Source organism: Anarhichas minor, unplaced genomic scaffold (assembly GCF_050575085.1).
Source record: "Anarhichas minor isolate MPS153535 unplaced genomic scaffold, ASM5057508v1 ptg000011l, whole genome shotgun sequence".
NCBI classification, from domain to species: domain Eukaryota; kingdom Metazoa; phylum Chordata; class Actinopteri; order Perciformes; family Anarhichadidae; genus Anarhichas; species Anarhichas minor.
Genome location: NW_027466457.1, coordinates 10167206 through 10192321, shown reverse-complemented (window position 1 = coordinate 10192321; position 25116 = coordinate 10167206). Strand labels below are relative to the sequence as shown.

At 43.0% G+C, this 25116-nt stretch overlaps 1 protein-coding gene across 7 annotated transcripts; it reads left to right on the top strand.

Moving 5' to 3' along the window:
- The first annotated feature begins 241 nt into the window (after window positions 1-241).
- Window positions 242-25065, top strand: LOC142947635 (CUGBP Elav-like family member 2). Of its 7 annotated transcripts, XR_012953392.1 has the most exons (14): window positions 244-546; window positions 7640-7836; window positions 10984-11066; window positions 12517-12565; window positions 13420-13554; window positions 14372-14451; window positions 15637-15798; window positions 16940-17003; window positions 17545-17682; window positions 18318-18434; window positions 19052-19291; window positions 19402-19548; window positions 20321-20520; window positions 21383-25065. XR_012953392.1 is itself a non-coding variant. In XM_076089340.1 (13 exons), exons 1-13 carry the CDS (start codon window positions 476-478, stop codon window positions 20446-20448), a joined length of 1605 nt encoding a protein of 534 aa, XP_075945455.1. In that variant the 5' UTR covers window positions 242-475; the 3' UTR covers window positions 20449-25065. The 7 variants fall into 7 exon arrangements, 6 of the variants coding, with proteins under 6 accessions (XP_075945455.1, XP_075945453.1, XP_075945456.1 ...); XM_076089340.1 differs by having other exon boundaries at window positions 242-546; window positions 17548-17682; window positions 19405-19548; window positions 20321-25065; XM_076089338.1 differs by having other exon boundaries at window positions 243-546; window positions 19405-19548; window positions 20321-25065.
- Window positions 25066-25116: the final 51 nt, after the last annotated feature.

Sequence of the window (25116 nt, the reverse complement as noted above, 5' to 3'; positions counted from 1 at the left end):
AATAACAGTCATTATAAGGAGATAAAACATCATACACTACATATGGGTCACTGAACTCTCTATCGAAGACCACGTGCCGGTCCGTATAGGGACATTACAGTAATTTTACATCGGGGTCGAGGCGCTGTGAGGCTCGCAGAGCAGCAGCAAGCAGCATGCTTCAGACTTTTTGTTTAAAAAAAAAAAAAAGGCCACGCCTCTGCTTTGCTGCAGCTCGGTGTGCAGTGTGACAGCGGCTCGCCTCAGTTTATTTCAGTCGGGGACGGCAGAGAAACTAGAAGGAATAAGGCGGATACCGGGTTCCCTCTCTCTCGCTCTCTCTCTCATGCAGTTTTGAAGAAGACGCCCCCCCATCCTCCTCCTCCTCCCTGCACCTGTTCTGCTCCGTCTTGTTGCCCGTCTCTCGCAGGAGTTGATCCTCTTGCGGAGTTGAGTGGACGTCGCTTCTCATTGTTAGATAGACGTTGTTGTGAGCATGACTTCGGCGTTCAACCTGGATTACCACCCTCTGGCCGAGAGTCGGTTAATGACTTCGACCGAAACGATGTAAGTAATCGGAAGTATCGATTTGTTTGCGTCGTATTCAACCAACACATTCTCTAGCGTTGTGCTTATTTTTTTAGAGATAAAAGCAACACAGTTCCGCGCGACTTGGTAGTTAGCCGCCGTTAGCTCAACTGGGATGCTAACGTTGCTAATGATACGAACAGTGACGGTGCGCTCACCTGGAGTTGAAGTAGTTTTGTCTAAACTACGACAATAAGGGACGCAACACCAACATAAGTCGATTACGTATATTTAATACGACTCGTAGCCGCAGCACACACCGTTTAAGCTAACATCATATGAACCCAAAGTACACGCAGTTTGCTAGCTCGGTGTCGGATACAATACTCAACTGACATGTGCTTCCGGAGACCACACGTTTCAGTATCAGTCGTGAGAAACGGGATATATTAAGCCTTTAAGAACAACAATAGAGGGTGTATGTCTGTTCCACTTCACTTGTACAAACAAAGCGACATCTTCTTGACTAGTTGATCAAGTTTACGTTGACGTGTGCTCGATCGAAACGGTAGTTTAGGTGTTAAAACATTAATTTATAACGGGTTAAAGGGAAGTGCGTTGTGTAGAGTTAACCGTGTTAAAGCGGACGTAAAGTTAGCTAGTAGTGTGTTTTGTTGCCTACACGATATGTATTTTATTGGCTAAAGCTTAACAGCAGAAGTGGAGCTTGTTTTGTAGGCAGCACACGGTGCTACTAGCTCGGCTTATCTGGCGCACTCCCAGTCCTGCTAGCTATCGAGCTAACTGTTAGCTAACGTCGTTAGCTGCACCCCACAGTGTCCATGTTGTAAGTAGAGTGCTTACTTAACGGCACAAAACACGTGGTTTGCTACATTATTGAGCATTAATGGAAAGCTTGTGACAGGGCATGTACACACGAGAGAGGAGACACAGAGGTCCATAGTATAAAACACATTCCTGTCGACACGGCTAACGATAATCCAGTTTGACAAACACCATTTCCAAAAACCACAGCATGCTTTTGCAACGTTTTAAAATGTAAAAGCTTATACTTTCAGGAGTGCTATCTTTTTTTCTTTTTTTTGCAGTAAAGTAGGCCTTGCTCTTTTTGATTTCATGGTCTTGCACAGAAGGAAATATCATGATCAAACTGTTTTTATTTAAACAATAGCTTCAAACTATTTGTATTTGAGTAGTTTTATCACCAATTTATATCTGTGTGGTTTATATGAATCAATGCACGGTCATATATCTATATTTTGTTCTACTGTAAGAATAGCCAAAACAGTTTATTAACATTAAAAATGTAAGGGTCTGCTGCATTTCTTGATGACATGTGAGAGTATATTGTATATTTCTTTTAGGTTTACATAGATGTAACTTTAAGGAAATGATGATGGACGCCTTTCAATGTTTTGTAGAAAATAATTGGCCTATTACTTAATAATTTGTAGCACCCATACTGTCCAATGATAATCCCAAATTGAGGGGAGCTTGGGGAATTCAATGGGTGTTTTTATATAATTGATGTTTACAGGATATTCCTTGAAGACTATCTCTTCTGTTGGAGATAGTGAGGTGGTGATTTAGATCTGGTCCCATATGTATTTGATTAATTTATCCCCCTGATTGTTGACAGTAAGAGCGACTATGGGGGCTTAAGTGTGATCCTTTGGCAGCCACTGTGATCGCCTTGTCGGCAAGATAAGCGTCACAGTGATCTCTTTTGTTGTGGTCAGGGAGCTGTTGATCTGTGCGAAGTGTAGGATCTTGGCACTGGGCGTGGGGGCTCCTCGGGCCAGCTGTTCTGCTCGCTGTGAGGGTGGGGTGAGAGTGCCATGGAGCCAGATGTTGAAGGCAAAGAGTAGGAGGGCTCTGATCCAGCCTGTCACCTGTTTCTCTGCTCCTGCTGCTGGTTTTTGCGCTGCAATAATTACATGTCTGGCTGTCCTGGAGCTACATGCAAAGCATCGGAACGCTCATAATCACGCGGCGTCATCGGGGGTTGAGCAAATTCCCCTGGAAGCTTCGCAAACAACAGATATTGTGGGACACGGTTACATAACACCAGATGCACCCATCATGTCCATGAAATTGTCAGTGCTGTGCGGCGGTTTAGTTATTAACAAAGTCTACGCTAGAGGCATGTCAAATCAGCAAAATAAGATACGGGGTGTCTGAGCTCATGATTCCAAACTTGGATATTAATTAGCACACTATTTTCAAGATTATGCACTGTTCAGGTCAGCATGGTTATAACCTAGAAGGCAGTGTCTACAGTCCACATGAGATCGAATGAATAGCCGTTTCTTGAGTGGAGCAGTAATGGATTGGTTTGAAGGGATGTGACAACAAGGATTGATGGCTTGAAAAATCTAATTTTACTCACTGAACTTGCACACCAAGTGTCTAAAATATAGATATATATATAAAATAGGCAATGAGGGGGGGATTTTTGATCACGGCCATATAAAATTGTGCTGCATTTGTAAGCATGAACTGAAAGCCAAACATTTTAGTAGGGTGAGTTTTGTATTAATTAAAGATATTCTGTTGCCGATCACAGGATGACTGAGTCAGGGCAGTTAGCACACTCTCTGGCTGTTTGTCTCTTCATTTTTAGATGCTCTGTTCAGGCTGCTGCCGCTTCCGGTGAGCTTCTACCTGAAGATTTATATTTACGTCCACCTGACGCCGACAAAGGTGTGAGCGGAGTTTATTTAGTTGGATATCTGACGCTGTGTTCGTTCACACGAGCCAACACGTACGCCGTGCAAGTCATCCATAACCGCCGGGGACGCTCTGTGTGATTATGGAGCTAATGGGGCGGGCCTTGTCATCAGATGCTGGCCGTCTGTTAACATGTGGCCCATTCAGAGGCTGATTGAACACGTCTGTCTTCATCAGGGGAAATGCAACAAGGAAATCAGGCCATATTGAGCTGGATTGGAGTTAATGCCAGGAGGAAAATATCTTAATCACTTCTCATCACAATCACAATGTGCCACTTATGGTATGGAAATCAAATAACACACATCCCTACGGTTTCTGCTTGCTGGCCTCGAGCGACATCCGTCCACGGTCATCATTTGTTCTTTCAAACCTGAGCCACGAGTCTGACTGCTTTTTCAGAGTTCCTACAGCAAACATTATGTAAATCCTGCGACAGAGCTACACTCTGTGTGAGTGTCGGGAGGATATTTTCATGCCAGGGTTGTGAAACCCTATTCAACTTTTCAAATAATATATTCTACCTCTTTTATGTAGTTGTGGAGTAAATAGAAGAGCGAACCTTCATGTTTAGCTTGACAGCTGTCAAAGATATTACCGAGGCATTCTGTCTTGTTGAATCAGCTTATAAGGCCACTGGTTTCCTCAAAGAAAAGCAACTCGTGAATTAATTTTTTTAGGGTATTACTAGCAAACAGCTGTTTTAGGCAACCGATTTTCCTCTTTTCTCAGAAGCACTACGTGTGACTACATTTTTTTTTTTATATCTCCAGTAAAGCATGACAGCAGTGTACTGCTGGTTGCCAAAACAGCCTAAGGCAACGGAGTTTTAGTATATTACTGAAAACTGGAAGAGACTCGGCAATGTAAGATGCTGCCGCAACCAGTCTTGTTGACACAATACTTTAATTAAAGCAACAATGTGATATATATATATATATATTGAGTGCCAAATGACTGGCGTTTTCAGATAAAAACACACGTGTAGCAATTTTTTTTTAAATGATGTAAGTGACCACAATTATGTTGCTTTCCATCAGCGAGAAACTAAATCATGTGACATGTGTTGCTGCTGGGAGCCCTGATGGTTTAGAGACACACGGTGCTGAGCTTTCAAAATCCTGTACATTACCAGGCAAATTGGCCGGCATTCTATTACGGGCACAGCAAAGGTGTTGCTGGCATACTTGCACGGTCAGAGCTCACCAACAGGACGGACACATGGTCCAGATAAATCACCTGTTTTTTATGGGTGCTGCAACAGTAAGCATGCAACTGTCGTAGCTCTGGCTCTGAATGACTCGTCAGCTGCTGCAGGGCGTCTTAAAGCTCGACGAGCTGCCATATCGCAGGGCTGTTTATGGAAGCTCAGCGTACGGCTTCATCACTCCTGTCTGGGAGCAGCCTGCCGGGGGGTGTAGGGAGCAGATTTGGGCAGTAGTTGACAGAATCAACTGGTATCAAGCCATGTGAATTGTACACATTTCCTCAGGTTTTGATATACAATATCAGTCTTGAGATTTCTGGTGTCACCCCAATGCAAGAGAGGTGAATGACATTTCACCTGTGGTGCTTAAATCTTTGATTTGTGTCGTTACTGAAACAAAATCCTCCTCTGACATCACTGTCCCATTTTGAACAGTTATCGTTGAAACTAATTTCTGCTAAAGAAATAACTTCTGTGACAACTGTTGAAAGTGTTGTTAAGGCGTACCCTAGCAACTTTGTATTGGCGCAGTGCCACTGCTGTATTGACATAACATTGTGCAGCTTTAACAGCTTGACACTCTTCCACTGGTAGATACGATCTAATGTCAGCAGGTGTCACTTGAAACTGATATGCTACTTGAAGATACTGATCCTTGTAGGCAGCTGTTACCTTCTGGTAGCTAAGCTAGCAGAGCTAGCCACAGTTAATTGCTATCCCTTTTTTTTTTTTTTAAGTAATAGTTTGCCATTTTGGGAAACGCAATTATTTTGTTTCTTACTAGTTGGATGAGGAGCCGGACTATTTCTTAGTATGAGTTTGCTGAGAGATGGATTTTCTAACCTTTGGACAGAGGCTAGCTGTTAGCTGTTGGCTAGCTGTGTCCCCCTATGTCCATTCGTTGTGCTAAGCTAACAATGGCCACTTGTGTTAGCTTCATATTTACCTACATATATTAGTTGGGTATCAATTTTCTCATCTACCCTGAAAGGGAAGAGAAGGTATTTCTTAAAATGGCGAACTATTCGTTAAAGATATAGTTATTGCTTTATATATATATATATATATATATATATATATTGCTTCCCTCACCGTATATTATTTTACCTCACTGTCTGCTCTTCCCTCCAGTTTCAACTCAAGCGGTCAATACAGCTCTTAATGGGACAGTGTTCTTACTCGCTTTGCAGTTATTCACATTATAATAAAGCTCTGGACGTAGCAACACTTTGAGGCAATTTGAATCATGGATTTTTGTTACTTGAGTAACTTAAATGCATGATATATAGACTTGTTTTTGCAGTAAGTCTTTGTTGGAGTGTGTAGAAAGGCCAAAGATTGTGTATTTCCCTTCAGCCATTTCTTAAGCTGAAGAGACAATGCACAGCTGCGGGGGGCATGCGGGTTGATGAATGTTAAGGATAAACTGTCAAAGGGAGTTGATTTTGAGCCTTCGTGTTTTTGAAAGCAGTGACACAATTCCAGTTTTCCAAGTGAGCTTTACCGTTTCTCACGACGAGATTTCACTGAAGGCCCCTCAGCAAAATGGCGTCGGAGTGCTCCAGTTATCAAACTGGATAAATGGTGTCACCCACCAGTGCTGTGGCCTCAGCACACGTAGCCTTCGACGCGTTGCGAAGCATCTCTCTGACTCGGCCCATTGTGCTGTAGAGGCACGGTGAATAGTGTTCTCCAGCATGGGGCGAACAATATGTGATTGTTCCCCCTGCTGTGGTGAAGAAGCTGTAGGTTACTCTCTGTACCATCGCCAACACGCCTGAGGAGGAGATGTACCGCACAATCTCTGTCTGCTAACCAGCGAGTCTTGTAGGTTTAGAGCTCTGCGGTGCTGTTTTTCCTTTTAGCTGTCAGAGCCGGTGGGAGGGGGGGGGGCACTCACCCCTTTTTGGTGGAGAGGGGCTTTTGTTTTTGTTTTACTGGAGTGCTTTTCTACGGTTTTATATGAATGCATTGACGGCCTCCGGGTGGAAAAAAAACAACTATTCATACTGAGGTGTGGAGCTGGATATCAGAAGAACAAGAGCTGAAGTGTGATTCGTCAGCATGTCATTTAGGTCCCTCAAGGAGTTTGGTGTTTCTGCAGAACGACTGGGCTCAATTTGTAAGAGATGGATGGCTCGCGTCCAAAGGTCTGTGTGTGTGATATTGCTTTTACATTAGTGTATCTTTTTGACTGTATGCGTGCCACGCATCTACACCTATCGCGTTGTACTTGTGGCCCTTCGTGATCCTCTGTGGTATTACATCGTGCATTGGGAGTGATGCTTCGTACTTAACGTGATTTCTCTGCCTCGCCACCCGTGGATGGCCGGAGCTCCGGCCTCATTCCTGGTTTCCAGCACCTGTCAGGAAATGTTTGTGCCCTCGGGTTCTGTGTGTGTGAGTGAGACAAAGGTGTTGTAGTAGTAGATACTCTGGTGAGTATTGATTCTCTGTCCCTAAGGCCCGCCTCAAAGGAAAAATGGCACCATTTAGTGCTTCACTCATCTCGGTCATTGCTCTACTATACCCAGATTGTTAAGTGGTGTGTTGCTGACTTTGCAATTCAGAGTAGTTGCTCCATCCATTATTGTATAAATATATTGTTTCAGCATCTACTTCAGTGTTCACATGTTAAATAGTCACAATTCAAAGGATTTAAAGCTCTATAATCCATCTGACTCCTTGGTAGTACATTTTAAATGTATAAAAACTATCAAAGGGCATTAAGATTAGTTATGAAAACCCAAAGACGTTAACTCTCGGTCAGCTAATAAATCACAATTTAGCCTGTTTGGTTGTTGGTGTCACACATGCAGTCTTCCTACAACATGACAAAGCCCAATCATTCTCCCAGCGGATCGAAAGTCTCGCTGAGAAAAGTTACATCAGCTATTTGGAAGTTTTGGGGTTTTAAAAAGGCAAAACTAGACATAACTGATATTATGTATTATGCCAAAATCTGAATTGGATTAATATCAAACTGCCTCTCTAAACAATTTGTTTAATTGTTTTGATTTAGCTATTTCAGGAGACAACTACATCGTAAGTTTTGTTGAACTGTACGTTATCCGTGTGTTTTGTGTGGCAGCAACGATACAGTTGAATACATTTTTCTGACATCAGAGTGTAATATAATGCTTTTTTTTTTTTTTTTTTTTTTTTATTTTATAGCAACGGCAACGGCAGCAAGATGAACGGGTCGCTGGAGCAATTGGACCAGCCGGACCCAGACTCCATCAAGATGTTTGTGGGCCAGATCCCGCGGGCCTGGTCAGAAACAGAACTCAAAGAGCTATTTGAGCCCTTCGGAGCTGTGCACCAGATCAACATCCTCCGTGATCGCACCCAGAATCCCCCCCAGAGCAAAGGTACGGTCCTACGAACAATCATCGCATATAGTATCGATCTGCTGAGTCTGTCATATAAAACGTCGAGGGGATGGAGATTACGTTCATTATAACAATGTGTGTTTTCTTACATGCGAATTAGACGAGATAATCAGATTGTTTCTAAAGCTAAGCAACAAACATGGCTTTTGTTTACTACCCTTAACTGTCATTTAATGAGCGCGCATAGGTAGACCGACATGTACGCCATTCAATTACCTCACGCATGAAATGATGCGACGGCTCATTGCAGTCCTGAGACAGCCACAAATACCAGATTATTCTCCCCAGAGCATTTGATTTAATGATTGCTTTTGGGATGTAATGAGAATTTCAACAAATATAAAAAAGCTCTTTAAATATATTGCCTACCCTAGCTTTAAAAGATTCACACGAAATACACTTATTACAATTGATAATCCGTTATGCTGTACGGTGTCCTGAGTCACACTTTATATTCTAGAAAAACATGTTTTCTGAATACATTTTGTTTGGCTACCTTCCATATTTCAGAGGAATGTTAAAGTTTTAAATGGCCGCCGTTGTCCTCGACCCGTTTCTGCTTTTAGTGGTCAAACACTACACACAGAACCCTGTTATTGCCGTGTCATCTACCATCACATTTCAGCACAATCCCCTTCGGCAGTGCACAGCATTGCTTGTCTGCACACGCAATGCAGCTGTGTTTGTGCTTGCAGATAAGATGATTCAATAGTCTTTTGTTTCAGGGTTAAAAAATAACACCTTTTTTATTTTCATAACCCTGCATTATAGGAATGTTTTTTTCCTTTACTTTGCCGTGCTGGCTTAAAAGCAGCATTGTATGAAGGAAGTGTTACTCGACTGCAGTTTTCCATTAAGACATCTATCGATGCGCTCACCTTAGAAATGGTGCTCGAGTTGAGCGATTCAGTTTTGGTTCCAATTAGAAGAGACGGTGAAGTGGAAGCCTGCTGTCTGCAGGAAGCTGCAAAGTGCCACTAGAAGAGCTCAGTCTCCCGTAACTAACTGCAGGTGAATAAAGTAAGCGACAGTTTCCCTGATGTCCTGGGTTTACGGCATCAACCAAATTTCAATTCCGTCGATGGTTGGATGACTAAAGGCACTAAATCCACTCGGGTTTTAATGGGGTGGGACCCTTTTGTGATGCTGGATTCCGCATCTAAATGGAGGCAGTTTTGGGCTACCGGTTGTTTCGTCGTCCTGACACATCAAGCTGGACCACGCTCTCACTGGCCATCCGTCGCTGGTAGTTTTCGAGGTGGTATCGGCATTATTCAACCCTTCATAAGCTGCTGTTCCGCTGATTGAGTCTGTAAAATTGTTAGCGGCGCCATTCTGAGAGTGTTGCCTGGCTGTTCAGCCAAGTGAATCAGCGATATTACCCATTTAGTGAAAGGCATACTGACAACAACGCTGTTACTTGGAGATGGACATCTTGCCGTGCAGCAGTAAATTATAACATGACGACTCTGTGTTGTCTGTGCAAATATATCGGATGCCTTTTAATTGACTAGCAGTGTAATTTGCTTAATCTTTATGTAATTTGCTAAAGGTTAACCTCCAAATGTAGATCTCTTTAAAGTTCCCAGGGCTCCTGACTTTACTGTGGCTATTTGATTCAAAGCAGCCTTTAGTGTGTCAGGAACACACCATGTGACCAGGACAGCACTTGGTTCACATGATCTTTTATACACACGCATCTAATGTGACCAAACACTCCTCCTTTGAGTGTGTTCAAAGGTATAGGAGAAGGATGCTTATTATTCTGTTCGTATATAGAAATAAAGGCAACAAACAGTGTGCAGTTCATTGGGAGGCTGAAGAATTCAAAGCCCCCCTTCTTTTCTCCCCTGTTTATATGTGGAGTGTCAGCTGTGATGGCCTATTGACATGTTAATGCAATGTTAATGTATTCTAATAGATAATCTAGCCTGATCACAGCAGCCTTTGGCTCACTCAGCCTGTGTGAGGTGAATATGTTGCAGCGGCACGCCCATATATTCCATTCTCCTCTCCCAGTAGTCCTACTGCTACTGGGAGAATGGGGGGGGGATAGTTTTATCAAAGCACGACGGCCTGATGATATCTAGCTTATGTTCATTTGCATGGCAGATAATACTCCCTCCACCCCCTTCCTATGTCATCAATCTCGCTTTTGTCCGCAGAAATTGCTGTAATCCCACTTCCATGTCGCTTGTTTACTTTGCCACGGATCTATCGAAGAGCCATCAGATTTGCGTGTTTGTTTGTTTTTTTAGGTCGCGTCTACTGCAGGTCATGAAAAAATCATCCGATAACGATCACGCCTCTCTTGGATGGTTTATTTAGCTCCAGTAAATTTGGAGGCAGGGCTAAGCAGCAGAGAAAGGGAGAGAGCTCAGCCGGTTGAGAGAGAGGGAGAGAGAGAAGAGAGCAGCTCGATGCATATTGGAGTTCAACAGCCCTCCCCGCGGCCTGCGAGCTCCAATAACGGCATAATACACACTATGTAGGTCAGAGACGCTGCAGTGCTCCACTTCCCCAGCCCAGTGAAACTGACAGGCTGGAACGCCACTGGCGGTCTGCTGGGACGGAAGGATGAGAGGCTTTTTTTTCCTCCCTCCCCCGCTCTTCTTTTCTTCATCCCCCACCTCCTCTCTCCTCCCATCTTTCCTCTTCCTCGCGCCTCACTCCTGTTCCCTCTTGTCTCTTTGTGCTGTTTTCATGCCTCCTGTATGTCGGTTTGTCTGCGATCGGATCCTTATGTAACGTGGCACTCTGATGTGTGGCTACTGTGTTGACCTGCGGACTGCGCGTCAGCACCTCCTGACAGCGATCTAACCCCGTGGTCCTCTCTATGGCCGTGTCACACAACAGCCTTCAACTATCTCATTACTCCAGTGTCCTCGCTGCGAGCTCCCACATGGCGCTGTGTGTGTGTGTGTGTGTGTGTGCACACCATCTAAGAATATCCTGTCACATGTTTCTAACGTGCCGTACAGACAACACACGCTCATCCGTTTAGCCACTTGCTCTGCAGCAGTAGTGGGATTACATTAACCGTCTGTATGCGCTGCGTTTTTAATGCCGTTTTTTTTTTTGTCTCCTTACCCCCGCCCCTTTGTTTGTCCCGGTTTCTCTCTGCAGGATGCTGTTTTGTTACTTTTTATACAAGAAAAGCTGCGCTGGAGGCCCAGAATGCACTGCACAACATAAAGACTTTAAGTGGGGTGAGTAAGCACAGTATGGGCTGCTTTTAGCTGCTTGAGCCGCGCTGCATCCCCGATGCCGGCTGCGAAGCAGTATGCTGGCCAATAATGAGCTCTCGGCTCACTGAACGCCTGTCTGGCCTGAAAAATATCTCGGCCCTGAATCTCAACACACTAAATTGATAAGCCAGCTGACCCTTACACACACACACACACACACACACAGACACACACACTACATATGCAGGTATCGGGTAACGTTGTGCTTGACCGGGCAGCAGGTTATTCACTGAGGCACAGGACCCAATCCCCACAAAGTGGAAAAGATTATTAATGCTTGTCTGCATGAATCATTGATGCACATCTACATTTTTATTTCCCAAAGTTGGAGGTATAACGAGTCGTGTTGAAGTCTTTTTTTCTTAACAATGGAGCCTGGTGAGAGAGTGTGGTTTCTTAATTCATTGGCTGATTTATCTGGAGATTAAAGCCCAGTCAACTGGAATAACTGTAGCTGCTTGTTAAACCTCGAAAAATCCGCCCCGCCTATACACCATTTTAAAAGACTCCCTTCCAATCAATTACATCTATAACAAACAACTGCAGCCGTCGATTAAATCAATAGCGGTCTGTTGGGAATGGAGCAGCTGTCTGTGAGGTTACAGGTAAATATTGAACTGTGTTGATAAATGAGTGTAGTAGGCTGAGTAGACTTACAGCTCTGGCATCCCAGTCCCCGATCACACGGTTTGGTTTGCGTGACAGTGGACGAGCTTGTTTCTGTTCCTGTTTTCTCTCCCTCGTGTGCCTCCCTCTCTCTTGGTCAGTGACGCTCGCTTGTACCCATACTGAGCAGGCCATCTGTCTGCTTCTCTTTAGCGCTTGTCAAAAACAAACCCACCAGTTTGTCATAAGTACAACCTGCTCTGGCATCTCACGGAGAGATTTATTTCTTCCCTTTCACGGCACGTGGCAGGTAAAATGAGCTAAAAATATATTTCCCTTTGAGGCTCTGTGAGTCGCCGTGGACTAATGTGACAGATCCCCAAGCAGTTTCTCACAGGAACACACAGCTTCAGATGGAGCTTCATCTTCATTTGCCACACCTTGTTCTTTTTGTATGTGATGTATTCATAATTAAAGAACTACATTTCACTGTACATTTGAAAGGAGTACAGAGCTTGTCAACCATCTCAGTGATATTGTTCTAATGAAGATGAGCGATATTGAGAGGAAGAATCTAAAAGTCCAGTTGTAATTCTACGGTACAGAGAGATGCTGGAGGATTTGATCCCCGCCATCGACTCATAGACGCACCTTCCTCAATCTAGCAGTTGCGAGGGATGATGGTGTTTTGAGGGATGATGGTGTTTTGAGTGAGAGAACACATCAAGAGAGATGAGTGCTGAGGGGATGAGTGTGAAGATGTGAGACTCTTGTATTAACCACTCGTCTACCCGTTCTTTTCCAGATGCATCATCCTATCCAGATGAAACCCGCTGACAGTGAGAAAACAAGTGGTGAGTGGATTCATGTGAAATGTAGGGCTGTCAAAATTGGCGAAGTTTGAATATTTGTTCTAAAAAACAAACTATTCAAAGATCTATTTTTGCTCATTATGTCCATGACACGGTGTCCTAACCAGCCGCGATACAACGTAGCACGCCGTTTTATCGGCGCTCTGTTTCTATTTATTTCCTTCGCTCGCTTTTAAAAGAACAGAACTCTGTTCTCTGGTGAAAGGCTATATTTTATTTCCAGGCATTTCCAGTAAATATTAAATGTGTTTTCCGTTTTTACAAAGTACAAATGTAGGAAGACGGCAAGAGCAACTCGCCCATCTTCTAGGTGGTTAAGTCTCCGGTCGGATATCGTGCGCTCAGCTGACGGGTACGTGGTTTGTTGACATGACGAAACGCAGCCCTCACCGTTGGGACGCGGTGTCCCACGTTCTCTGCCATCGTTATGGTTGTTGATGAATAATTCGTTATATTTCACTTTCAATTAAGGAACTTAGTTCAGGAAATGTGCAGCAACACACAATTTCTGTATGTCAAGGGTTGGGAGGATTAAGGGCTTTAAAGGCACCAAGGGGAGAAGAGTGGAGCAGGTACAGAGGATCTGGAGGAGAGCACGAATGGATGATACAGTCATCTGTCTCGATAAGTAGACTCCGAGGAAAAACAAAGCTGCAAGTTGCAGAGATCTGTACAGCGAGGCTGGCACCTTAAGTGAGACGCGGAAAATGTGGCAGCATGACGAGTAAAGAGCTTGAAGTGCAAGATTTAACGCCTGATGTAACTGCAGCGTTTCAGAGCTTCTCCTAATTGTTTGTCTGAATAGCTTTCCTCTCCTTCTTTTAATCCATCTGCAGCGGTAGAAGACAGAAAACTCTTCATCGGAATGATTTCAAAGAAATACGGCGAGAACGAGATCAGGATGATGTTCTTGTCTTTCGGACAAATGGAAGAGTGCCGAATCCTCCGGGGCCCAGACGGTCAGAGCCGAGGTAGGTGTGCCTTCATATCCTCAGCGAGCATTCACTCAGGCCCCTCCCTACTTCCTCATTTAAACCCCCCAAAATCAAGTGCTATTCCATTCCATCCCCGCCGTCGTTACTCTCGTCCTCCACGTCTCACAGCGAAAGGGCCGCCGCACTTGCCGTCCGGCACAATGGGCCCCGTCGCCTTGGCAACCGCTGGCTTTTTTCGTCGGCTCAGCTGGCAGGCGGCTCGGCTCGGCTCCTCTTTTAACCGCCTCCTTCATCACACTCTACAAAGGCCGGAATTGGCTTGTTGTCGCATCTCCTACATAGCTCTCCGCCGCTTAAAAAGCCTCGGATAGCGAGCGGCACGAGTGTGTCGATGTGTGCGCAGAGAAACCCATCACAGCAGAGACGGGGTTTCTGTGGATCTCTTTATTTTAATTTAGTAATTTTTACGCAATGAAACCACATATTTGAAATGGACCTTAAAATACCCTTTTTTTTGCGGATTTTACACGTGATCAAATCCTTTCTGTGTGTATTTATTTGTGCATTTTCTGTGTTTTATAGTCACTGTTTCACCACATAGTGGAGCCTCTTTGGGTGGCAGTTTAACCCGTCGATCACTGTGCTCGTGTGACACGTGTTACTGTTCTCCTTGTTGTGTTCTTTCTCCGTGTGCTAACCAGTGAGGGTGGTTCTGTGTGCTTGGGAGTTGCCATTCTCTGTACTGTAATGTGTTTTTTTGGGGTTCATAACGAGTTGTCCAAACCTTTTGTCTTGTTTTGTTTCTTCTTGTCCCTCCCTCCCCTCCCTCTCCTATTGTTTCCCCCCCCTACAGGCTGTGCGTTTGTCACATTTTCTACCAGGGCAACGGCAACGAATGCAATCAAAACCATGCATCACTCTCAGACTATGGAGGTACTGTACCCCTTAGCACCTATTTTTCTTTCCTCCCCCCCCCCCCCCATACATTCTGCTGCCCCCTTGTGTTGGAAAGATGAAGAACCTGTCCAAGCAGATGGCCTTCGTTCATCACAGAGCATGAGTCATTTCCAAAACTGCTCTTGCTAATTACAAAATTACATTGTCGTCTGCAAAATATGTGAATAAAACTCGCCCCTCACATAGCTGCTGAATCCGGCACTAAAGACAAGAAATGCTGTCATCTCCAATTTTGGGCTGGATTAAATGTATCCCATTTATTGATCCTGACCATATTTTAGAGCCCTCCCAGTCTGCCATAATAGATTATATATATTTTGGACCACAGGGAAAAGACCTCCCACCCTCAAATATAGGTTAGCACAGAATGTACCCAGACTGGAGCAGGTATTCCTGTCAGAGTTCTTCAAAAACTAGGTCCATGTCACCATGTAGCCAATGGTATCTTTGTGGAAGTGGAGCAGCAGTAATTTGACAGCTACCAGGTCAGAGCCTCCCCAGTGAAGCAGCAGACAAAGTCTAATCAGAAGCCCAACCAAACAGAGCACTCCTCCTACCAGATTTACACTGCCACCTATTTCCCCGCATATCACAACCTCCCCAGTTCTCAGCTGCCACGGGAGGTGCTGCTGGTGCAGAAACCAAATTTCCCTCTCCAGCCTGGTCCCTGTGTGGCTCTCAACTCTCAAAATACTTTAGCACCGCATGCCTCGTGCCCATGCGTCTGACTAAATCGTATGAGACTGTCTTGTTTGTGAAGTTGTATGTATTGTAATGCATTTTCCTTGTAAAGGTGTGCTGACATATCCTCGTTTGAATGTCTGTTTTTTTTTTAAGTGTTGTCCCCATCTGTTCTCTGCTTGTCTGTGGACTAAATTTAGTTCCTCGTAGTGCTAAAACAAATTGACTGTGTGCAGCATTGTCCTGTGCTCCGTTTTTTTGGAATGTGGCCTCCCTCAGCTCTGCATGGCAGACGTCTTCTGTGTGTTAGCTTTGATACGAATGCAACGGGCATTAAAAAAAGATCTCGAGGCATAGACGATACCCCCGTTTTTGAGTAGGTCCTTGCAACGACTGTGTTCTTGCGTTGATTAATAAACTCTGGATTGTTCAGCGTGCTTCTGAACGGGTCTAACGACTCTGACCTCTTCACTGCTTCAGGGCTGTTCCTCACCTCTGGTGGTGAAGTTCGCCGACACACAGAGAGATAAGGAGCAGAGGCGCCTGCAGCAGCAGCTCGTGCAGCAGATTCAGCAGCTCAACAGCGCCTCCACCTGGGGAAACCTGGCCGGCCTGGGGACCCTCTCACCGCAGTACCTGGCAGTAAGTGTTTGTCCAAACACGCCACCACAGAGCCGCACAATTACTCGTGTGTCATCATATGGCACAGTTTGGGTTCCAATATGTATCAATAATTGAACCATATGTTTAACATATGGACCCACTTCACTTGCTGTGCAGGTGTAGAAAGAAACAGAAGCGCCTGGGAATATAAAGGAATACGTTTACATATGGCTGTACATGTAAAGTTTGTATTTAATTTGTGTAGATGGAGTCTAATAGAATTATATTGTCAGGTGACTGCGTTTGTTAAACGGTGAATGTTATGGATGGAAATGCAGCGGCCATTTTGTCTACAATATGGGCAGCAAACAGTTGCAAAAAATTGTTGAAATGGTTACTAAGTTCTCAAAAAGATGACCTCATCATAGAGCTAATAATACAAAACGTGCAGAATGCACATCACACAAAGGTTTACACATTAAGCTGATTCTCTGCGCCTCAGAAGATGAATATCTAGCTTCACAGTTTTTGTTCTTGATGAAAGACACAGATGTGTGACTTACTCTGGTTTGAAGCTACTGAATGAAGACCAGGACACGGTCTAGAGCGATGCGGTACGGCACAAGCGCATAACTGTAGCTGCGATGTTGTAGGGTTACATCAGACGGCTCTAGTGGGTGGTGTTTGCTCGGGTGCACCAGCTAGTGAACCAGATTTAACTGTGCACGCGTTGTAGCCCAAATTATATGATGCGTGACGTTTATTTTAACTCTCTCCATCTTTAAGTCACATACTCATCGTCTCCAAGCCAAGAACACCCGAGCTGTTTGTGTTTCTGGTAGTAAAACTACAGACATTGAGACAAAGTCTGATTGCGGTCAGATTTGGGTCTAACTGAGACACACTTGGATGTGACGAGTGTAAATGAGGCCTAAATCACCAGTAACTTCTGTGTCCCAATAACCAAACTATGCATCACGTGTTAGGTGATGAGTTTAGGGAAGCCAAGACTACAACATGCAATCTTTGTCTTCACATTTACTGTATATAGGCAACACTTGAACTGACAATGTTGGTATGAAAATTCATCCAAACAAACACATTTTGACTATACTGTTGATACATTGAGACCCGATTGTGTCCAATGTTGATTCTTTCTTTCTTTCTTTGTCCTCAACAGTTGCTCCAGCAGGCCACATCCACCAGTAACCAAGGTAGCTTCAACAACATGCAGAGGCTAGGAGGTGAGTTCACCCTCTGATGTTCTGACCACTGGTCGTGAGTCATCCTCTATAAATGAACTGATGCTTTTCATGTCAACAACCTTGTGACTTTGTGCCTGACACCCACACGGTTTTAACTTTCAGATCAGTGGCACGTTAATAATCAGCGCTGTAATTACTAGACAAACACACCGCACATCAAATTAACAAACCACGCAGACCTGTGTGTTTTCTTTTTAATTAAGAAAAACCGATATGTGATGAACGATACATTTCTGAGGATTGGTTAGACGTTAACTTGAACAGCAGTAAGATTGATTACAATAACGCGCTGATGTATCCAGGCAGTGTACAAAAGAGGAGGCTTAAATAAAAATGTTGCTTTTAATTGATGACATTGTCCCGAAATCATATCCCATTTTAAACTGCAGAGATGTTTTCTCTACGCCTGCAATCTGGAGAGGTTTGTTCCCTCCGAGACGTTTCTGAAAGGCTTTCTGAGAGAGCTTTAGCATAACTTTGGAAGTCTTTGATAATCACCACTGTGTCTTCGTTCTCGCAGCAGGTGTGAACCCCCTTCAGCTGCAGAACTTGGCCACATTAGCTGCTGCTGCGGCTGCAGCCCAGAGTTCTGGCAGCCCGACCTCCACCAGTGCTCTGTCTGCAAACAGCGCAGCCCTGGGAGCCCTGGCTAGTCCAAGTAATTAAACACCGACACGAGCTGTAGTATGTGCATGCACTGTATATAAAGTGTTACGCTCCCTGTGTTCATGGTTGTTTTATTTCAGTCAGAGTGCTTGTTTATGCAGTTTTGCATGCTGGGTTTTTGACCTTTTTGCTAAATTCCCCCATGTAGTTCATCTTCACACATTACATTTACATCTAAGTGTAAATAGAACCCCCCCCCCCCCCCCCCCCCCGAGAGATGAACCTTAATGTTGTCCACGGTTAGCCTTCCTGCTGCTGTGACCGTATCAACCAACTGCTCTGCAAACCTCCCTCATCCGCTATTTGCCTAACGGCCCTCAGTCATTCCTCATTTATTTTATGAGAGTTAATCAGCCACATATAAAATGTTATGAGAGCCCCCATTCCACTTTTTAATCTGTGTAAATATACATTGGCGCCGTCTGTCTGAGTTTTACATATTGCTGCTGCAGTAATGACCTCTCTTCGTTAAGAACAGATTTCTAACTGCCCTCAGTGCTGTGTCACCCGCTCATAACCGAAACAATTTGTGGCAAAGAGGCCAAACGTGTAGAGTGACACGAGGTGTTTTTGAACATGAGGTAGTCACCCGTATGTCATTCTTGTTTTTATTGTGTCGTTCAACAGTGGGTTCATCAGCGACCAGCAGTGCCATGAACACCTTGGCATCTCTGGGCACCCTGCAGGGTCTCACTGGCTCTTCTATGGGCCTCAACCTCAACGCTCTTACCAACAGTGTTAGTGGTAAGAAGGTCCTTTTTTAATGGCTGGATAAAAGCCAACACTTCCACACTAATACCAATGCTGCATTAAGACAGATTTACCACGAGAGAGCAGAAAGACTTTAAAAGCTCCACTGAGTTTGATGTAATGCATTCCAATACAACAGCTCAGCCATGAGTTCTACCTTTACATGGATAATAATGTTAGATTTGTTATTTATCTATATGTTTATAAGTGAGGTTTAAATTTGCAGTTGTGTTGAACTGGACTTCATCATACTAAGAGGTGTTTTTATCGTTTTGCCGAATTTTCAAACATTGAGGGAGGAAGAATATTAGACATTTCATTATAAATCAGTCCAATACAACAACACCACCTACAACCTCAGTAGTATAAACATAGTTGAACTAACGATGTAGAGTATGTTGCAGAGCTGTTGTACTGGACTGTATTTTATCATATAGGGATACATAATGAAGTGACCAGGGAGGCAGACTTGACAAACAAAATCATTTTTTGTAAAAGTTAGTCTTTCTGCCCCCTGGTGGCCAGTACATTTGATTCCTCAAAAAACAATTCTGCAAGTTGCAAAATGTGTTGCGAGATAAAACCCCAATCCATTTGTTTGTGTTTGACAGGTATGGCAGGTATGGCAGGTATGTCGGGTATGTCGGGTATGGCAGGTATGACGGGTATGGCAGGTATGGGGGCCATGAATGGAGGCCTGGGAGCCTCCATGGCCAACGGGTCAGCAGCCAGCTCCATGGACGCTCTGACCCAGGCCTACTCAGGGATGCAGCAGTACGCAGCCTCCGCCCTGCCCTCCCTCTACGGCCAGTCTCTGCTGCAGCAGAGCATCGCTGGAGGGCAGAAGGAAGGTGAGCATCACCACTTTGAACTATCAGGTTTAACTTGAGCTGTTTGTGTCTGTGTGTGTGCATCTTAATGCCTGTCTAACGTGAGTGTCTGGTTTTCTTACCAAATGGAGTAGGGCCAGAGGGCGCCAACCTGTTCATCTACCACCTGCCCCAGGAGTTCGGCGACCAGGATCTTCTGCAGATGTTTATGCCTTTTGGAAACGTGGTCTCTGCCAAAGTCTTCATTGACAAACAGACCAATCTGAGCAAGTGCTTTGGTAAGTGTGCTGGCACCGCTGGTCTCTGAAGCCCTCTTTATTATAACTGATGGGTGGATATTGGTTTGTCATGGTGCCACCTGGCCTCTCATTTAAGTGAAGCTGATCCAGTCATGATCTACAGCGAGCAAATGTCATAATAAACATCTCATAAACGTGGTTCTCATGTTGTGTCTGCAGTACAATTCAAACCTGTGACATAAGTCCTTTTTGAGTTTGATTGTACAACATAATTGGTTTAATCTTTTCATTGAGGTTTAGATGCGTTGAAATATTCCCGCCATTTTAATATTGTTCTAGTATTGTGTAAAAACATGAAAGTCAACACTGTTTTAATTAATTTGTTTTATTTTTGTTTTATTTTTGTCTTTTGTTTAGTTGACTACAGATTGAAGGATTGTTTTCACTAATGTTTAAACTATAAATGTATTTATTTTTGGATGTATTTAATGTGAAATGAGTGGGATTTGATATATGAACCATATATGAACCAATCAATTTATAATTATGTAACCGAGAGAACACCAGCTGGTCATCACATATATAAGAAGCTGTATCAGTATTTATTTGTTTATATTTTATTTACTATTGAGCAAGAAGTGTCTTGAGTTTAGCACCACGTAGCAAAAAATATGCATCTCAAAATGATCTTGAAATATTGTTAGTTGGTAACCCTAAATACTGTTTTTGAATTATTCAATTAAATCATATTTTCTGGCCACAATCTTAAATAATAGTTGTAACGGCTTTGTGTCAACGTTTCTGTTCTCAGGGTTCGTCAGCTATGACAATCCCGTGTCTGCCCAAGCTGCTATCCAGGCCATGAATGGTTTCCAGATCGGCATGAAGAGGCTGAAGGTTCAGCTGAAGCGCTCCAAGAACGACAGCAAACCCTACTGATCCTAGCCCCGGGGCCTCCCCCTCCCCCCCACCCCACCCCCCCGCCCCAGCTCTAATGCTAACACTGCTAGGGTAAGTTCACCCTCCAGCCAGAGACTCGGTGGGGCCAAGGGGGCAAGGAGCCCACCACTGGAGGGAGACTCGCTCTATTCCTAAAAAAAAAAAAAAAAAATGGTTGCAATGATCTTTCCGCGTTTTACTGTACTCATTCCTGCGGTTTTATCATGTAATTTGAGTCGGCTTAAATATTTTAATGTATATGATTATTTATGACTTATCACTGGAGTCGGTGTTCGCTGCAGGTACTTTGTGTCACTGTAATTAGTGGAGAGCGTCAGGTGTGTTTCCATGCCATTTCATTGCCTTCAGGTCAAGCTTGACAGGTTGACTAAGGATCAGTAGTTGTGTTGAAGGGCTGAAGCCAGAGCTTCAACCTGTTTGGCTTTTTACATGCAGTCCGTCTCCTTCCTTTCTCCATTCTTAATGTGAACGTCTCCCCCCCCCCACTCTCTCTCTGTCATTATCTAAGCCATGTTGAGCTAGGCTACCTCTCTTTGCTCTATTAACAACCTCTTCCAGTCATTCCATCCATCCTCCATGTCTCCCACTAAGGGGGGGGACTGGCTTTGGATGGATCTCTTTGGGTGCCAAGTAGACAGTTAGTGCATGTCGGAGTCTCTGCCATACTGGTGTCACTTCCTTAAATCTGTGTATTGTTTTTGTGTGTCGGGAAGGGGGCGGGGGGTTGTTTACCGCACTGTCCTTACTGTATGTGGTGATTGGCATTGTTTTTGTTGGTTTTTGTGCCTCATGGCTAAACGATTCTTGTGCTGTGCCCCTAACTTTCTCTCCTCTTTGTCTTCTCTCTCTCTCTCTCTCTCTCCCTCTCCCTCTCTCTGTCGCTCTTCCTTTTGTGTTTTTGTTCCTTTTTTAGAACAAATCTCCATGCCTGTTTGCTCATCATTAGCCCTAGCATGTCTTCATGATGTTGAAAGCCAAGCCAAACTCCTGGCCTCATCATCCCACCATTGTCTGTGATGTCTCTCTAAGCTCGCCTGACCAATACCTGGCCACCCACTGACCCTTGACCTTAGCTCAACCTGATTTCTCTGCATGTATATTCATTTTGTTCTGTTTTTTTCTGTATAGATATGTGACAAGTGGGAGAGAGGTCAAGCAAATCAATGTGAAAACTTACCTGCGTTGAATTCATTTAAAGAGACTATTTTTTTTTTTTTTGCGACTGTTTTAAAAACCTGTGGGATTTCTTATTTTTAATTTAGCTTTGTTTTTTTTTTGTTTTTACCTCTCTCAGTAAAGTTCACTTGAAAGTTGAATACAGGGATTGGCACACAGCTGTGCTATTTGGTGCCATTAGCAATATGTTGGCTTCTTAAAAAAACAAAAAAGAAAAGCTACAGACCACTTTCCAACACTTTTGAAAGTCTGACATTAAACCCCTCAGTGCTCTGTAATGGTCTCTACATTTTGCGGGCAGTGTGATGATTTACACCAAGGCTATTTAAAAAATGTTTTTTTTTAATTTAAAAAAAAATAAATATCCAGTGTATTTACCTTTTCTTTTGAACTATTGATGGCACAATAAAAGGTACATTTGCTCTGTTTAGAGAAATGGCTACCTACATGAGTCAACTTTTTTAGAACTGATTCACAAATAGACAATCTGTGGTTTAAATGCACACTTAGATTACCTATATTTTATACCATTGAATCTATAGAAGTTTAACTAACAGAACCCAGGCAAAACTTTGGGTTTTTTGTAGATTATGTTGTAATGTCATCTGTGTCGGGGGGGTCTTCAGTGTATTACATTTTTAAAGAGGACTAAAAATCAGTTTGATCAGCGTGACCGTTTGAGGTCATTTCTAGTAAATTAAAAACACTTTAAGTAAAAAAAGATCCTCTACATTAATTGTAATTTCAACTTCTAGGGGGGAAAAAACGTACTATTTTTTTTCTTTTTTGTTTTTTTTTGTGTGAAGGGTCACAGTATGTAGACTTAATTATTTCTCCTGCGTTAAAGAAAAAATTAGTGTTCAACTTCCATGGTACGTCTTGTTGACTTTCTGTGAATTTGTCATTAATAATTAATTTGATTAATGGACGTTTCTCTTCGGTTTAGTTTGGATGCCTCATGTTGAACGATGATTTACAATGTCTGTTAATCATACAGATGCCAGACAATGTCTTTTTGTTAGAATTTGTTGTTAAAGTGCCCATGTGTCAAACTCTGTTTTGTTTTTTTAATTCACACAATTTTTCCTGTAATATAACCTAGTTTTCTTTACACACACACACCTTGACACAAAACACTTTTTCTGTGGTTGCAAATGTGGGAGCCCCTGAAGTAGAGATCACTTGGATACAACACACGACCTGACGGTCTCTGCATATTTTTATAGACACACACACACGCACGCACTTGCTTTTTCTATTTTAGTTTTTGGCTGATAGTTCTTTTTAATTGACTTCCAGTATCTTGTTTCAGTTGTACACGATGCGAAGCACATCAATACTACCAAGTCCACCACAAAACGTGTTGGTTTACAAATACATTCCATTTTTCAGCACAAAGGTTTACACTTTTCTTTTTTACCAGGGTGTTATTTAGTCTGTTGTTCTACTAGTTGAGACAACCCTGGTAAAAATAACAACCACTTCACCCCAAAAGAAGGGTTCCCTAAAGCTGCGTACCTGATGGCGCTGAAGAGTTGTCAAACTCAGGGGCTTTTTTTGTGTGTGAAACTAGACGCCCACACAGGATTACGACACAAATGCACAATTATCACCATTTGACCTTTCTTTTCATTTTATTTCTTTTCTCAAAATACATAAATATTCCAAAAAAATTAATAATCTAGAGAGGTACCAAATTTGAATCAGTGCTCGAAGGAAAGTGTTGTCGTTTTGTAAGGAAATGTCAAGCAGAATTGTGGGAGCTAATCACTTTTGCAGAATGTTGAGTGTGATATAATCCCCAAATTTACAAGGTACCACTGACTTCACTTTTTAATATGGGCATGTGCTTTTTACAGTGTGTTTTTTCTATCCAAATGCAATACAATATTCAAAGTGCCATATATACGTCTAGAAACTGCCTACACATCCTTATCAGGCCTTGGTTTAGAGATTGCTGCAGTTCGCCTTTTTTTTTTTGTCTATTTATGCCAGTGTCATGAAAGCGCTTGTCACCTGCTCATGTATATCTCCCCCCCCCCCCCCCCCCCCCACACACACACACTCTGTGTGTTGAGTTATTGGTAAATGTGTGTTGTGATGTACTCCATTTGAACAGTTGGTTAAAAGAACCTGTAGATAAATAATAAACTTCCCTATAGATTTGACGGTAAACCTCTTTCTTAGTCTACTGTAACACGACAAACGATCAGTGACCGCGTGTGTCGGGGAATTTGTTTTGAAATCCACTAAAGTTAAAAACAAAAAGCTAAAACTCGAGTTTAAAAAGAAGACGACATGGTTGCCTTGATAATAAGATCCCTTAAATGCTCAAACTGTGTCAAACACTGAAATGATTGCAGATGTGTGGTTGGTATATGCCGTGAATGGTGAAGTGTTACTGTGAATGAATAAAAAAAGCACAATGTACAGTCCACAGCGGTCCGAACCGGAACTTGACTCACTTCAGGGGCTTCCATCACAAAATCCCATTCAAGCTCTAACAATCACTTTCTTTGTTCTGTTGTGTTCATATTCTGAAGTGCTTTTTTTTTTTTTTTTGACAAGTGTGGTAACTTTGCATCTCTATAGATATTGTCTTGATCCAAAAGAAAAGAGGGAAACGAATCTTTTTCCTGTTATTTTCTCGTGTGATCGGTCGGACTTTGTTCACGTTCCACCAATAATTTAATAGATGTTTTATCTTGATGAAAGCCAAAGTGGGTGCATCTTGATGTGATCTGTATTATACATACAGTAGTTTGTTTTTCTTCTTCTGTTCAGTCAATATACATTTTCTTTGAAACTGGGTGGGATATGAAAAAGAAAAAAAAAAACGCATACACAGGCTTTCCAATTTCTACAACTGGTTGTTCATATGTATTTTGTACCAGTGAAGCTTTTTATATTGGAAATTAAAGGAAAAAAAATCTATATTGGAAAAAAAAAAAAGAATTGTCTGGCCTCTCCGTGACCTGATCTCGAGTTTGGCCTCTTGGTGGCGTCAAGCAATTTTTTTTTTTTTTTTTTTGTTTTTTCTCTCTACTCTAAAAGATGCCTGATTTAGATCTCTACGTGTTCCTCACTTCGTTAATCAGCTTCAGTTTCTGGGGTAGGGGGGGGGGGGGAGGGGGGGGAAGGGATCCTCTAAATCGTGGTAAGTTTCATGTTAGTATTTGTGCTGTCCACATAGTTTAATGGTCATCAGGATTTTGACAACTTGTGTGGTTAATTGTCTTAGTTGAAGAGTTAACTATGTGTTTAGTTTGAGCCTTGCTTTTTACCTGTGTAGAGTTTTCTGTTTTTTCCCCCATTAGCGGAGTGCATAGCCGAAAGACTCTGTTCTTTTTTTTGGTCAATGTTTGTTCATGTGTGGTGTGTTTCTTTGCCTCTGTCTCCAAATTAAACCATTTCCCCTAATATGGACTGTGTGTCTTTGTGTGTTGTGCTTGTCCAGTGTTGTAAAGACAT